The following is a 14814-nucleotide window of genomic DNA, read 5'->3' as shown; positions in this document are numbered from 1 at the left end:
GACTACACTGAAAACATCACATAAGCCATAATGGATGACAGTTTGATTTTAAAGTATATACTCTTGCTCTGTTAAGGAATAAGATTTATTTTGGAAATGCTTGTCAGAATGTCCTTGAGCTTTAGAAAGATGAGCAGTTCTCTCCATGTCTCAGCTCCTGAGTAGTTGCAGGTGTCCTTGCCTTTCTCCGACCTCTTCCAGCCTGCAGCCCCTGTCTCTCTGAACCGTGTGTGGAAGAACCGCAGAGATGGCTGTGCTTTTTGCTCACAGAGTCAGAAAAAGCTGGGGCTGGTGAGGGGCTTTGGGGAACTGGGTGTTCAGGCTGTTCTTGGAAGATATCACAATTAAGTGAAAGTTGCTTTATTGCTGGTATTGCTCTAAATTAACTAATATATATATGAAAACACCTAGCATAGTGTCCAGCCACATTTCTTTTGTATTATAAGAAGTCTCTGGGCACTTACTCATGGCCCTTTAAGAATACTTTCTACACAATATGGGCTAATAAAGTAATGTTAAAATACCAAGTAACATCTAACTGCATTGGTTGAAAAGTTATCACACCACTTTAAAGAAAGAAATTTAGTTCCATCAAACTCTATAGCTCTCAAAACCTGGCTTGGGGTGTACAATTTAATTGGTAATCTCGCATAAAGTAGCCTTTTCTGACCTCCTGAACCACAAGAAAATCCAGTTCCTTTCTAGCCTTTAATAAAAACTCTATGGGGTATCATAAATTGATCTTTGTAGGGCATACATAAGAAGAAACACATGCACAATTAAATATAAAATGAAAGAGTATTTAGAATTTGGTCAAATGGGTCCTGTGTGGATTTCCCAATATATTTTGCCTTATGTTAGTTTACTAACTTTTAATTTAGCACTCAATTAAATTGGAGGGTTTTTTTTCCTCTCTTCATCCAAAGCCATATTTAAATAACCAATTATAATCGCAATACATTACGGAACTAAAAAATGTTATTTCCTATACTTTGGGAAAATATGTGTCTCAAGATTCTTTTCTCTTTACAATATTCTGCCCACCTTCCCTTCTCCCTACATCCCGCATGAAGATTTAATTCTTCAATTACTCTGAACTTTGGGGGAAATGTCCAGTTGCTGTTGTTTTTTAACTAATGTTTTGGTTTTCTGACTATTGCACACTAATGAAAATGCCCTGTGCATCTGTAGTAAATAAATCTTTGAATTGCTAATTGTTTCAGATTAACCTCATAGATCTCTAGCAGCTGTTTTTATGGCATTTTCAGCACACAAGTCAGTCTGTTCATTTCTGGGTCTTTAATCATAAACCATAACACACATGCATAAAGGTCAGGTTGACTGGATAGAATGGCGGCAGCATCAGTTTATTCTGTAGATCCACGGGGGCCAGGTCATCCTTTATCTCCTCCTCTCACCTGTATTAGGAAACTCGGGCTGCCATCACAGGGTAACAAAGACTGGGTGGCTTAAACCACAGAATGTATTTTCTCCTAGTTCTGGAGGCTAAAAGGTTAGAAGTCCAGCATCGAGGTGCCAGTAAGGTTGAGTTCTGGTGACACATCTCCTCAGTTTGCAGATGGTTGCCTTCTTGCTGTGTCCTCACATGGCCTTTCCTCCTTGGGTATACTTCCTGCGTCTCTTCCATTTCTCGTAAGGAGAACAGTCTTACTAGCTTAGGGCCCCACTCTTATGACCTCACTTAACCTTCATTACCTCCTTAAAGGTCCTATCTTCAAATACAGTCACATTGGGGGGTTAGAGCTCAACATATGAATTTGGGGCTGGGGGATACAGTTCAGTCCATCACACACCTTAAGTATGATACCTGATGTCTCCCATTCCACCCTCCATACCCCTTCTCTCCAGGTGCTCCCTGCTGAGGGGTACTGATCTCTGTGTCCTGTATGGTCTCCCAAGTCCTCTGGCTCTGCTAGGTTTTGGCCAGTGGGATGGATACGGGAGAAATAAGGGGGAGAGGAGGAGACTGGGTCTCAGTATGTATTCCCCTAGCCCCTTTCTGAAGGGCTGATAGGGGTTGGTGTGTCCCCTGAGCAATTTTCAGCTCCTGTTATCCCCTCTGTCTCCAGCTCCAGTGACTTCTCTCTCCCCAGCTCCTTGCAGGCCTGGTGCAGGGGATGGGTTATTGACCCAACACTGTCCTTAAGAGTTTCCCTTCACCATTGCCCAGTTGTGAAATAACTACCTCAAATCATCTGTTTGATACAGGATGTCACCTCGGTCTGGAAGGGACGTTTCCAGGGTAGCAGCATCTCACTGTCTATTAACCAACTGTTATCCCAGCCCAGGGGATCTCCACAGGGCCCTTAGCCATGCCGCTGTCCTCCCGAGTGGTGTCATCTGTGGATACTGCCAGAATAGAATGACTTGAGGTCATTGTGAAGGAGCCCTTGTGAAGTAGGGATCTTTAGGGGGGCTTTGAGGTCAGAACCTATGTCCTTCCCTTGAGGGCACTCGGGAGAGGTCCGAAGTTCTGATTCTGCAAGTCTGGAGAGAACTTGGAGGCTGGTCTGCTCTTAGATCCTAATGCCACACTTCAGTGAGGACTCAGGAGTCTCAGCTAAACACAGCATAGCAAACATAAGCCCAAAAGAAAATTGCTGTAAGGGCTAAGGTCTCAGGCTTTGGTGCCAGTTGGATTTCAAGCTCTGGCTCTGGCGTTGGTCAGCGTTTCTGAGCCCCCATTTGGTCATCTGTAAAATGATGATATAGACTCGCTTTGTGCAGAATAATGTTGAGACAGTGCTTGGCACATAGTAAGTGTCTATAAATGTTAGCCCTGTTGTTTTTAGCATACAGTGGACTTTTGTGTGTAACACTCCTCTTGATCATAAAGTAAAATTGTCTCTTAAGAATTGGTCCTAATAGAGGAATAAATGTATCTGTATTTGTTTATAAAAATCATACACGGTTGCCAAAGGATGGTATGAAAATAAAATAAAAATCTTTCCTAAGCTTACCAAACAGGGTAAGTTCTGTTACTTCGTCACTTTATGGTAGCTTTATGCATATAACCTTATGCACATTAACTTCTTTACATACACATACATTTTTTCCAAACAGAGACCATACTATATCATTCTGTATCCTACATTTGTCTCTACATCGTGAACATAAAAGTACCTCCTGAATATTTTCTTATTAGACATTCTTTAAAATTGAATTAATTTTTTAAAATCTCTTGAATTTTATACACAGGCAGTCATAATTTTACATAGATATATAAATGAGTCATATGTGCGCTCTCATTGTTTTGTGATTTTTATCTCTTTTTTATTTTTTTTAAATATATTTTATTGATTTTTTACAGAGAGGAAGGGAGAGAGATAGAGAGTTAGAAACATCGATGAGAGAGAAACATCGATCAGCCGCCTCCTGCACATCTCCCACCGGGGATGTGCCCGCAACCCAGGTACATGCCCTTGACCGGAATCGAACCTGGGACCTTTCAGTCCGCAGGCCGACGCTCTATCCACTGAGCCAAACCGGTTTCGGCGATTTTATCTCTTAATGGTGCTGTTTCAACCAGGTGGGTTTTGCATTATTTCACGTGGTCTGTTGACCTGTTAGGTAAGACCCTGATGTGACCAGGCTTCTCACCTACAATACAGTCCCTTGGTGTGTGGTAGAGAGGCTACATTTTGGTGATAAACTGGAACCTTCCTTCTTTGGCTAAGATGGTCTATTTCTGAAGTCCAGGTATAAGTCAGTGACTAGAATTTTTAAATCTGGCCACCCACAGGTAATGAGGGGCAATTCTGGGATTGACAAACTATTGAATATAGTCCTTGGTGTATGGTGGCTTGGTGATTTTTGCATCTTTTTCTATGTTTCATGAATATTTTGGTGGGAGACTGAAGGAAGGTAAACCAGACCCAGCTGTCCAGGGCAGTAGCATCCAGAAGTTTCTTTTCCTGTCTCTTCCTGAATTTGTCCCATTCCTGTGTAATCATATTGCATTTTTCCACATTGAAGGACAAAAGGAAATCTATGCTCAAGTCGGTCAAATCGTGTCATAAATATTCTGTTCCTTGAGGATTCAAGGTCAGAGACAGTTTATCACAGATACTCCGGATTCTTTGTGGTCTCTCTTCTTGGCTCTTTTTTTCCAGAAATTCTAAGACAACATCCCAAATATTTTCCCCTACCCCTAGGACCAGAAAGTGGGGGCCTGGAAGGAAGAGTCTCAGCCATCCCTATGTGATTTTTGGTTCTCGCTTCCTAATTACAAACTAAATGTTAGGTTTGGTGAGATATCCTCCAGTGTGCCTTCTAGTTTTAAAATGGTGAGATTTCTCCCAGACTCAGCTATAACTATTCCTATAAATATTCTTCACTTAGGCTTACCTCTTTTTCCTCCCAAAACCTCATCTTATAGAACCAAATAGTCATTATGCTTCAATATATCCATGTTCTACTTTTCTTCTTGATTATTTTATGACATTAGGGATAGCTTTAACTTATGCCAAGGTTTGGCAAGGAAGAATATGACTCCATCTCCTAGCTATGTAAGATCATGAGTCTGGTTGAAGATGTCATCTTCAATCAAATATGTTTGAAAATTACTTCAGAATGTGCCCCCCTCTTAGAGTTTTGCAATGACCAACCACTATTAAAGACTCTGAGAAGTTCTGCAATAAGAGAACCTGTTTAATTTTGCTGAACTCAGAGTTTCCAAACATATTTGATCTCTTGATATCCTTTTATTTCTGGTAGCATCGATTAATAATCCTTAGCTATTAGTGTCCAAACCATGCACAGGGGAGGCACAATTCTAGAAGGAAGGATATCAGACTTTTTTTGCCAATCACTGACATGTCATCTCAGATAAATACATAACCTTTCTACACCTCATGCTCCTCACCTGTGAAATGAGGGTGCACAGTAGCACCCCCTTCATGGTGGATGTAAATGTTGGTAGCAATAGTATTTGACTGTGGTGATTGGTGATTAATAATATTACAATTCTGGGGTCCAGCTGTCTGAGTTCAAATTTTGTCCTTCCTTGTACTGGCTGTATGACCTTAGGAGCATTACTGGACTTCTGTACCTCAATTATTCACCTGTATGGTGGGGACATAAATTGCACCATTCTCACAGGGTTATTAGAAGAATTCATTCTGATTCACATAAAACTTTAGAACTATGTTTGGTCCATGGTAGGTACCTAATAAATGTTAGCCCTTATTATTGTCATCACTAGAGGCCCAGTGCACAAATTCGTACACCAGCGGGGTCCCTAAGGCTGGCTTGCGCCCTCTCACAATCTGGGACCCCTTAAGGGATGTAGTGGTGCATGAAGCAGCAGGCAGCTGAGGAGGAGCCTGAGGTGCCACTGCAGTTCATACTGGCCCCGCTGCACCTGCTGCCACCTCTCATTAGTGCTGCCATGGGGGCAGACTGCTGTAGCTGTGCTTACCAGCTATGAGCCCGGCGTCTGGTGCCCATTGGTCAGCTGAGTGGCACTCCCACTGTGGGAGCGCACTCACCACCAGGGGGCAGCTTCCGCATTGAGCATCTGCCCCCTGGTGGTCAATGCACATCATAGCGACCAGTCGAACGGTCAAATGATTGACCAGTTGCCTAGGTTTTTATATATATAGATAGATTGGTGCTATTGTTACTTCTATAACCGTGCCATGTGAGGAAGATTATTTTAGTTACTTCTTTTATTGGTTTATTTGACTTATAACATTATATTAGTTTCAAATGTACGTTTATGATTCAGTGTTTGTATATAGTGTGAAATGTCATGAGAGTGAGTCTAGTTAACTTCCATCATCTCACATAGTTACCAATTTTTTTCTTGTGATGAGAACTTTTAAAATCTACTCTCTTAGCAACTTTCAAATATGTAATACACTATTATTAATCACTAGAGGCCCGGTGCAAGAATTCGTGCACCAGTGGGATCCCTCAACCTGGCCTATGGGATCGGGCCAAAATCGGCTCTCTGACATCCCCTGAGGGCACAGACCAGGCCAAGGGAACTCACTGGTACATGATCGGGGCCGGCGAGGGACTGCAGGAGGGCTCCAGGGCATGTCTGGCCCATTTTGCTCAGTCCTAATGGGCTGGACCACAGCAGCAAGCTAACCTACCAGTTGGAGCGGCTGCCCCCTGGTGGTCAGTGCACATCATAGCGAGCAGTTGAGTGGCCTTAGCATATCATTAGCATATTATACTTTGATTGGTTGAACAGATGACTGGACAATTGGACACTTAGCATATTAGGCTTTTATTATATAGGATAGTCACCATGCTATACATTACAGTGGATTATTTTTGTTTCTACAAGTAACTCCTCTTACATCAAAACACAACTTAAAGTTAAACCCAGCATGTTATTAAAATAGCATCACATCCTCCTGCAAATATCTGATTGTGTCTTGTCAATTTTAATCTCTTCATCTAGAGCCTGGGATCCTCGTCTTCCATCATGTAACTTTTTAACATTTTGTCTTTGTGAACAGGGGCGGAGAGGCCTGGGCTCTGTTTTTGTCTGGGCGTCAGGCAATGGCGGAAGAAGCAAAGACCACTGCTCCTGTGACGGCTACACCAACAGCATCTACACCATTTCCATCAGCAGCACAGCCGAGAGTGGAAAGAAGCCGTGGTACCTGGAAGAGTGTTCCTCCACACTGGCCACAACCTACAGCAGCGGAGAGTCCTACGATAAGAAAATAGTACGTGCCATTTGCATGCCTGTCATGATGTATTTATTTATCCTTCACTTTGACATCCAGACAGAAAATCACAAATTCTTTTTTTAATACTCACCTGAGGACATGCTTAGAGAGAGGAAGGGGGTGGGGGGGGAAGAGAGAGAGAGAGAGAGAGAGAGAAAGAGAGAAAGAGAAAGAAAAGAGGGAAACATCGATCAGTTGCCTTCCATATGCTCCCCGACTAGGGATCAAACCTGCAACCCAGATATGTGCCCTGACCAGGAATCTCACCAGCAACCTTTTGGTGCTCTGGGCAGCACTCAACCAACTGAGCTACTCCAGCCAGGTGGGAAATCACAAATTTATATGAACATGTAATACATGGAAATAGAAAGTCTGATTAGCTGATTACTCAATACAAGTATTTGTAAATGTTACCATTTCGTGGGAAAACCCTGGCCAGATGATGACATTCCTGCATTTAATGTGGTCTTAGACATGATTACGCTTCAGTTATATGGAGGACAAATGAATGGTTCCCCTTTACCCAGTGAGTTAGTGGTAAGAAGGGACTGGAATCTAAATCTGACTCTGAGCCCGGTGCCTGTATCCCTGTAGTCCCCACACTGCCTTTCAGCCTTAGCGTCAGGGCTTTGGTTTCCAAAGACAGCTAATTCAGAGTGAAAAACAGAAGTATAGGAGGAAACCCAGAATTCCAGTTGGACTCTCTTTATTTAACGTGAACGAAACCTATGCAAAAGATGCTTTTCTAATATTTCCTCACCAAGTTGGCCTGAGTGAAAAGCACAGAGTCCTGTGTGATCTCCTGCTTGCTAACATGCCTACTCTCTATGCAGACAGCAAAAGGATTGGTGAGAGTTCAGGTTGCAGGACCAGCCTGCATGGGTTTCATTGGGTGTTGAACTATTTACTAGCTGGGTAACTTTAGACACAGTACTGAATTTTTCTCTTTTAGTGCCCTTGCTTGTAAAGTGGGGACATTTAATAGTTCATAGTTTGTGGAGTTATTACAGAGATTATGAGGAAGTAAATAAAGAGAACTTTGTGTACTAGCTGACCCATTTGTGCTCCAGAAAGATCTGGCTTTGGGGGTACCCTGCACGTGCTGCTGATTCTAAATGTCAGACACCTTCGTACTTTGCTCTTTTCCTGATCATGGTTTTGTGACCTGTCTAGGGATTTGTCTTACTAAAGTAGAGTTCAGCTGCTATGCCTGCCACCTTTTAACATTTAGCCAAGACCTTGCTCTCGGGTCTTATCGATGCTACATCTGACTTTTCCATGGCAGTGATAGGACCCTACCTCATCCATGGTGTTCTTTATTCATTTATGTTATATGATTTTATGTTTCATTTTTCAGTTACTTCTTAAGACCTTCTTTAGTGACGTTTTGCAGATTGATTTAAATAAAAACTGCCTACCATGTACAGATCCCATCTGTCCCCATCTTGCCCTAACTTCTCTACCATAGCTGGGCTAAAAGATATACACATGGGTCTGCCTTTAAGCACCTCCATCAATCATCAGTAAACATAACTCTGCAATACACAGTGAAATATGAAAAGAGAAAATACAGAGATGAGTATGTTTTGAAGTTTCACAGCTTTCTTAATGGGATCGTGATCCTCTGTGATGTGTTTGTTATCTTCATCATGGAACTATTATAATAGAGGAATGTTCCTTCAGCTTTCAAATATGAAGACATTGTTTCTCAGAACTAATGGTCAGTGTCCACTAGTAATAAGTGACATTGGTCAGTCCTGCATCATGAAAATCTTGACAAAACTCTCTGAACTAAGAATCCCCTTCTTATACCTCTCAAGTATGAAGGCAGTTTGAGACAGACTCACCTTTGCTTCAAAGTAAATAGGCCCATCTAGTCCAATTTATCCCTGATTGCTGGGGTTGGAGGAGGGGTACTGTTAAATTCCATAATTGTCTTCCTTAAGGGAAACTTACAATCCAAAGGGTAAAATATCAAAAGGAAGGGAGGGTTGTCTGAGCCTCATATAGGAGAAACAATGTGGACAGAGGGACCTCAAAATTGCTACTGTTAGATTTAGTCCTTAGACTTGACCTTCCTGGTCCCTTCATCACTATTTGCTGTGATTGTGCAGTAGCTTTTATGACCCCCATGACAGGGTGGTCATGTAGGATTCTCTCATGGATGGACAAATTGGTCCATTCGGTGGTCCAGGATAAGGCTTGAAAGGGAAGGTGGACACTGACATATCCTTGCTTTGGGTCCTGTACTTTACTTTTCCCTAGTTGCTGCTTTTGATGTCAAAACCTTTACTGACTCACTATATATTTAGCATTTACTTATTTCTAATTCGCATTTAATCTCTCCCGTTTTCATTACAGCAGCTTACTAGCAATTTTCTTTATCTGGTTCTCAGATTCTCTTATTTTGCTTGAATCTCCGGATTACTCTCAATCGGAGAGGAAATGTGGGAGCTGTTTCAAACTATAGTCGCTAGATTCAGACTGTGCAGGGGCTAAGCAGCCTTCACAGTGTTTTGGTTTCTTCATCTATAAAATGGAGGTAAAACCAGCATCAACCTCACAGATTCTCATGAAGAGAGTAAGTATGAGGTATAAGGTATTTACACAGCACCTGACACAGTCAGTGGCTGGTACCATGGTTCCCTGAGTCAGTGTAGCTTTCTGCATCCTGCAGAAATGAAGCTAGGCTGGTCATTTTCCCAGCTGTTGTTAACAGAGGTGCTTGTTGCAACCCCCGCCCCGTTCTGCCGATCTATAAAATACTGAATCTGTTCTACCCACCCCATAAAGCAGTGGTTCTCAACCTTGGCTGCACATTAGAATCACCTGGGAATCTTTTTAAAATCCTGATTTCTGGGCCCCATCCTCCGGAAATTCTGTTTCTTTGTTACTAATGTTGTGGTCCCACCCCGTAACAAAGAAACAGAATTTTCGGAGGATGGGGCCCAGAAATCAGGATTTAAAAAAGATTCCCAGGTGATTCTAATGTGCAGCCAAGGTTGAGAACCACTGCCATAAAGAAAGGCACTTTGATGGCGAACATGTTAACAGTGTGAACATGAATAGAGTTGGCAGCCACATCAGCCTTTTATGGTCCAGCTGACCCCTTTTCCTTCTAGATGTCAGGATGACAGATAGTCCTGTGTTGCTCCTGGGACCTTGTCTTCATCAGGCTTTGAACCAGACTCGGGTGGCCCCTCGGAGATGCCCGCATCCTGTTAGTGGCATCTGTGATGGAGTGTTACGGGGATGGCAATGTCTCCCTTTCTGCTCGGGGCTCTCTTCCTGGGGTCATTCGTTTTCTTTTGTCACTTGCAGCCTCTTCAGAAGTGCACACTCATCATTCCTCAGTCACAGAGCACCTTTGTGATCTGAACCAAGGCAGCTGCTGGGGACCCAGGAGAGAGGAAACAGCTCCTCTCTGCTTCTCGGAAAGCACTTCTGTTAAATAAAGTGACCTTGTCCTCAACAAATGCCTTCTTGCAGCATGCAAGCAGGAAATCCTCGCCTGGGTTTCAATACATAGCGAGGTCTCCATCCATCTCTTGGTTTTCCTGTTAGGATGACTGTGGACCTTGGTATTCCATTAATGCTTTCATAGATCCGATCGGGGGGGCCCGATATCATATTATCATAGCAGATGAAGCACCAAAATATCAAGATCACTACAATAAGAAGCTCCTCTATAAGATAAACAGAAACCAGTGGACATGACTGGTTATTATAAAGCCATGGTATGAAGTAATATTTTAATTAACCATAGTGTATACATCTTAGTTCGTGTTGAATATGTAATATGTTTATAGTGCTTCAAAATGTCCTAAATATAACATTGTGGTCCTCTAATGTGTGCCCCTGCACTATGTACATTGAATGCATGTCTCATCATGTCTCCAGAACACTTTGCAGGAAGATAAGGCGTTTTCCCTGCCTTTCAGATGAGAAACCTAAAGCTCGAAAGGTTAAGAGAAACAAAGCTAGTAGGTGGTAGAGCCCAGATTCCAAGCAAACTCAGATAGATGCCCCAAAATCCACCTTGCAACCAATATGCTATCAGGCCATTTTTCAGGGACAACCCAGTATGGGGCTATATGACAATTGGCTCCATTTTATTTTATTTTTTTACAACATGGCCCACTTATTTTGACTTTCATTAGACCTTTTCATAACCCCCCTCAGACAATTGGTCCTCTTGCAGAAACCTAAAACTCTTTGCCAATCTGAGTTGCTAGTGCCTGTAGCACAAGTGTAGGCACCAAATTCCCCAAGCATATGCTGTTTTGTGTGACATTCAACTCAGGGCTCTGTCCTGAGAGAAGTGAAGTCTGTTAGACCAGAAACCACTTCTTTATTATGTCTGTTCTCAATTTTCACCTCAGGATATTCTTCTTCACCTCCCCTGAAACAGCGGCTCTTCCCTCCACTATACTCTACTCTTAGCCCATTCAATTTTCTTTCTAGTTTCCACAGAGCTACTTAACATGAGATTGTACATTTTCTTATTGACTGTTTTTCACACTAGAATGGAAAGTACTTGAGATTGAAGACTTTGTTTTGATCTTCCCAGAGCCTGAGCTTAATAACTAATTAGGCATAAATGACTAATCAGACCTCAGGAAGGATGGAAGCTTTAGGAGTGTTTACAGGAAGACAGAGGGGTGTTGTGTTTCTCTAAGGAAAACTGCTCCTGCTGATAGGTTGGTGAGAGGCAAAGGGTATGTGACAATATATTTAGCGTAGAAAATTGCCTGGAGCCCATTTTCCATCTTATGACTTGATATAGCTGTAACATATTACCTTTCTTAGTGTCAAAGACCATTAAAGATCCAGTCTATAACTACATCCCATCCCAGCATTTCTGCCAAGTTCTGTTTGGGAGCTAAAGCTCCCCTCTCTTCCCAGTCACTCCCATCATTAAATTATCTCTTGCCTTTGGGACTAGTTGAGTCTTTGCCTTTTCCCCCCCCCTGTAGTAATTTGGCTCGGTGATTAGAATTCGGGGGCCATGGTATCCCTCCTGGGATGGGTTCTGTGAGCCAAGGTTGAGAGAATATATGCTCTACTCAACCCTCTCCTGATGTCATTTTATTCTTTTGTGTTCAAAACAAACTTGCTGCCTGGGGTGTATCGGGGTTGGCCTGAACCACCAATTCCACGTGGAGGAATTATCTTATTGCTTTTAGTGCTCCTCAGCAGCCACACATTTCCTTTTGCAGAAACATCGTGAACTCCCCCAATACTCAACTCATTAGTCAGTACAGGTACTTTATCCTCTCTCTGTTTCTCCTTTTGATTCCGGAACTGTCATTACTTTTCATGAGTGAAAGACTAGCAAACCCAGATGTGTTTAGTTTGTGTGGAAGTTTGGTACATATTCTCCTGAGAATGGGAGTGGGGAGGGGGAGGGAAAGGAAAGTTTGTTCCTGAAAAGTTCTGATATTTATTGTGGCCCAAAGGAGACTCGGTGTGCCCACTGGCTGACTTAGGCCGGTCCCAGGTCCCACCGTCCTTGCTGGTGGTGGTCTGTCACCCTTACTCTCCCACATGACCACACTCTGTGACTCGGCTTTTTCTTTTCTGCCATTGCAGGATTTACTACTTCACCACCTACCCGCTCTTCAGTAGCCGTTAGTGCTTGGGCAAGTTAGCTTCCCCCAACCTCCACCTACTAAGTTAATAAATAGTATATCTTCCTTGGAGCGTTCTCATGGGACTAAATGTGGTTTTTTTATGCGCGCGCGCGCGCGCGCGCACACACACACACACACACACACACACACACACACACACACACACCTCTATTACCCATTGCCTCACGCATTGCAGGTTGCCCGTGGTGGTAGCCACAGTAGCTGTGGGGGGAATTGTTCTCCTTTACTTAGCCCCTGGATTGCATATAGACATATACACACATACTTTTTGTAGGTTGCTTATAAGTTTATGTGAGTTCTGTTTGGAGAGTCGATGAAGAAGTGACCTTGAAGTCTTTCCTAAGAAGTGGGAGAGTTTAAAGTACAGAACAAAATGAGCTCAGATGAGCTTGACTTTAGCAATTCAACTTAGCCAATACTGTGCTTCTGCTCCATACCTACGTTACGAGTTCCGAGCAAACATGATGTAAGATGGCATCTTTCTGTAGTGATCGCAACCTCACATTTGTAAGCAAAACCTTACTTTTGCAGTTCGCATTTATAGATTCTCGTAGCAACACGTGAGTGGAATTTCATGTGGATTTGTCAGCAATGATTGAATTTTACACCAGTCCTTGTGACTTTGGTGAACACATAAAGCATTAATTGGTCCTCAGTTCCTTTTTATTTTGCTGTGCTTTCATAAATCAGCTTCTTCTGTTTTATCCATGGACACATTTAAGGTTTTTCATTTCTCTCCTTATCGCTCAGAGCTGTGTCTGAAACAGCTTTCTGGGCACATTTCTAATCCAAATGAAAATCAACACCAGAGACAAATTCATTTCATGTTTGAAAACTATCTGTTCAGTTGCACTTTTACCAGATAAGAGGCAATATGGCACCTTCAAAATAAAACAGATCACAAGATAACCCAGAGATAAAAAACTCTTAACTGGAGGGTTGCTATAAAGGCTTGTCGCTTACGGCCAAAGTCAGTCTGGACTGAGATTCCCTGGAGAATGACATCAACAGACTAAAATAAAAGATTCAATCAGCCCCAGTAATGAAATATGAAAGATTAGGAAATAATGGTTTAGGATGAGAAAAAGTGATGGTTCTTCTCCAAGGAAGCCAGGCTGGGCCTGAACAAAACCCACCCCTTCTCACCATAGGAGGATGGCGTCCCTAACTTTGTAGAGTCCAAAAAAACCATCTGCTACTCATCCTGGGGCAGGCTGAAAATCTAATTTGCCGATCAGGACAGCTTTGATCTGGCTTGGGGCCTGGTGTCATCTCCTGTTTTCTTCACTCTGATGGGCAGAAATGATATTTTCTTGAGCAATCAGAGGGGTTCTGAGGAGGAAAATTCTGTTTCTGATTTGGGTAGCGAATTGAGGGAATTTGGAGCGTGCAAGATGCGCCACCGGGCTTGCAACCAGGTTCCGAGACGTTCTTTACAATGGAATCTAAACGTGAAGTGCTTTATTGTTCCGTTTTCACATACAGCATCTCTGCACTCCCTGCCCTGGGATGTGGGCTGAGTGCAACTTTTCCTTTAAATTACCGTGTCAGATCTTGTATGCATGCGTTATGATTAATGGGGTTACCCCGTGTGGTTCCAGTTTTCAGAACATCATTTTTCTTCAAGATTGCATGCTCCTTGGTGGTCTTTGCCTTTTCTTTCTAAAGATAGACACAAAAATTTCTCCGGTACTGTGGCTACGCTTAATGATGAAAACCCTGCCTTAGATCTTTCTGGTAATTTACACCTAAATATCTTTACCACTGACAGTAACTTCCTCTTGAGATGACCCAGCTGGAATTTCCACTTAAGGCAGGATGAGAAGGGAGTGAGGATGTTTTTGTTTCTTTTCTCTCCATTCCTTCCTCCTCTCCATCACCTTCCTGTTCCACTCCCTTCCCACCCCTGCTCACTACTCAAGTTTCATCTCCTTGAAGTGGTTGGCGGGGAGGGGTGGTGGGGGGAGAGAGATAAAAGCACAGTGGTGACTGGAATTCTGCAGTCCTACCTATATCAATAGCATTTATCACTAAATTGGTGTTTATATGTAAAAGCACTGAGTAGCTTTCTGTTTAAGTCTATTATTATATGTATAATATAATATATAGGTGTCTATACCTGATGTCTATATATAGATAGGGCAAATTCCGATTGCAAACCCGACATCCTAAAACTTTTATTGTTCATGTTTGGGATTGGCAGGAGGTGGTAATTTATTAGACTCAAAAATGCAACACACACTTGGAGTGTTTATTCTGGATTTGATTCTGTGCATTGAAAGTGTCTGAAGAATAAGGAAAGGGAGCCAAGTGGGAAAACATCATGAAAAATTTTGAATCCAGGCACAAGTCATTGAAAAAAAAAAATAAAACTTGGCAAAGGAACGTGACCATGAGGGTGAGGTAAAATGGGAAGAATGCAGCAAGGCCATCTTTCAACAAGAGCGTAT

The 14814-nt window shown here is 42.5% G+C and overlaps 1 protein-coding gene across 5 annotated transcripts in view; it reads left to right on the top strand.

The window, feature by feature from the left end:
• The window catches only part of PCSK5 (proprotein convertase subtilisin/kexin type 5), a 417746-nt gene that overhangs the window by 166916 nt on the left and 236016 nt on the right, over positions 1–14814 (top strand). For all 5 annotated transcript variants that reach the window (XM_036330796.1, XM_036330795.1, XM_036330797.1 and 2 more), the window contains exon 8: positions 6495–6707. In XM_036330796.1, coding sequence (XP_036186689.1) covers positions 6495–6707 — 213 coding nt within the window. The remainder of the gene's footprint in view (positions 1–6494; positions 6708–14814) is intronic.

This window comes from Myotis myotis, unplaced genomic scaffold, assembly GCF_014108235.1.
Source record: "Myotis myotis isolate mMyoMyo1 unplaced genomic scaffold, mMyoMyo1.p scaffold_m19_p_12, whole genome shotgun sequence".
Classification (NCBI taxonomy): Eukaryota; Metazoa; Chordata; class Mammalia; order Chiroptera; family Vespertilionidae; genus Myotis; species Myotis myotis.
The sequence above is the reverse complement of the archived record's forward strand: the minus strand, read 5'-3'. Positions and strand labels throughout refer to the sequence as shown.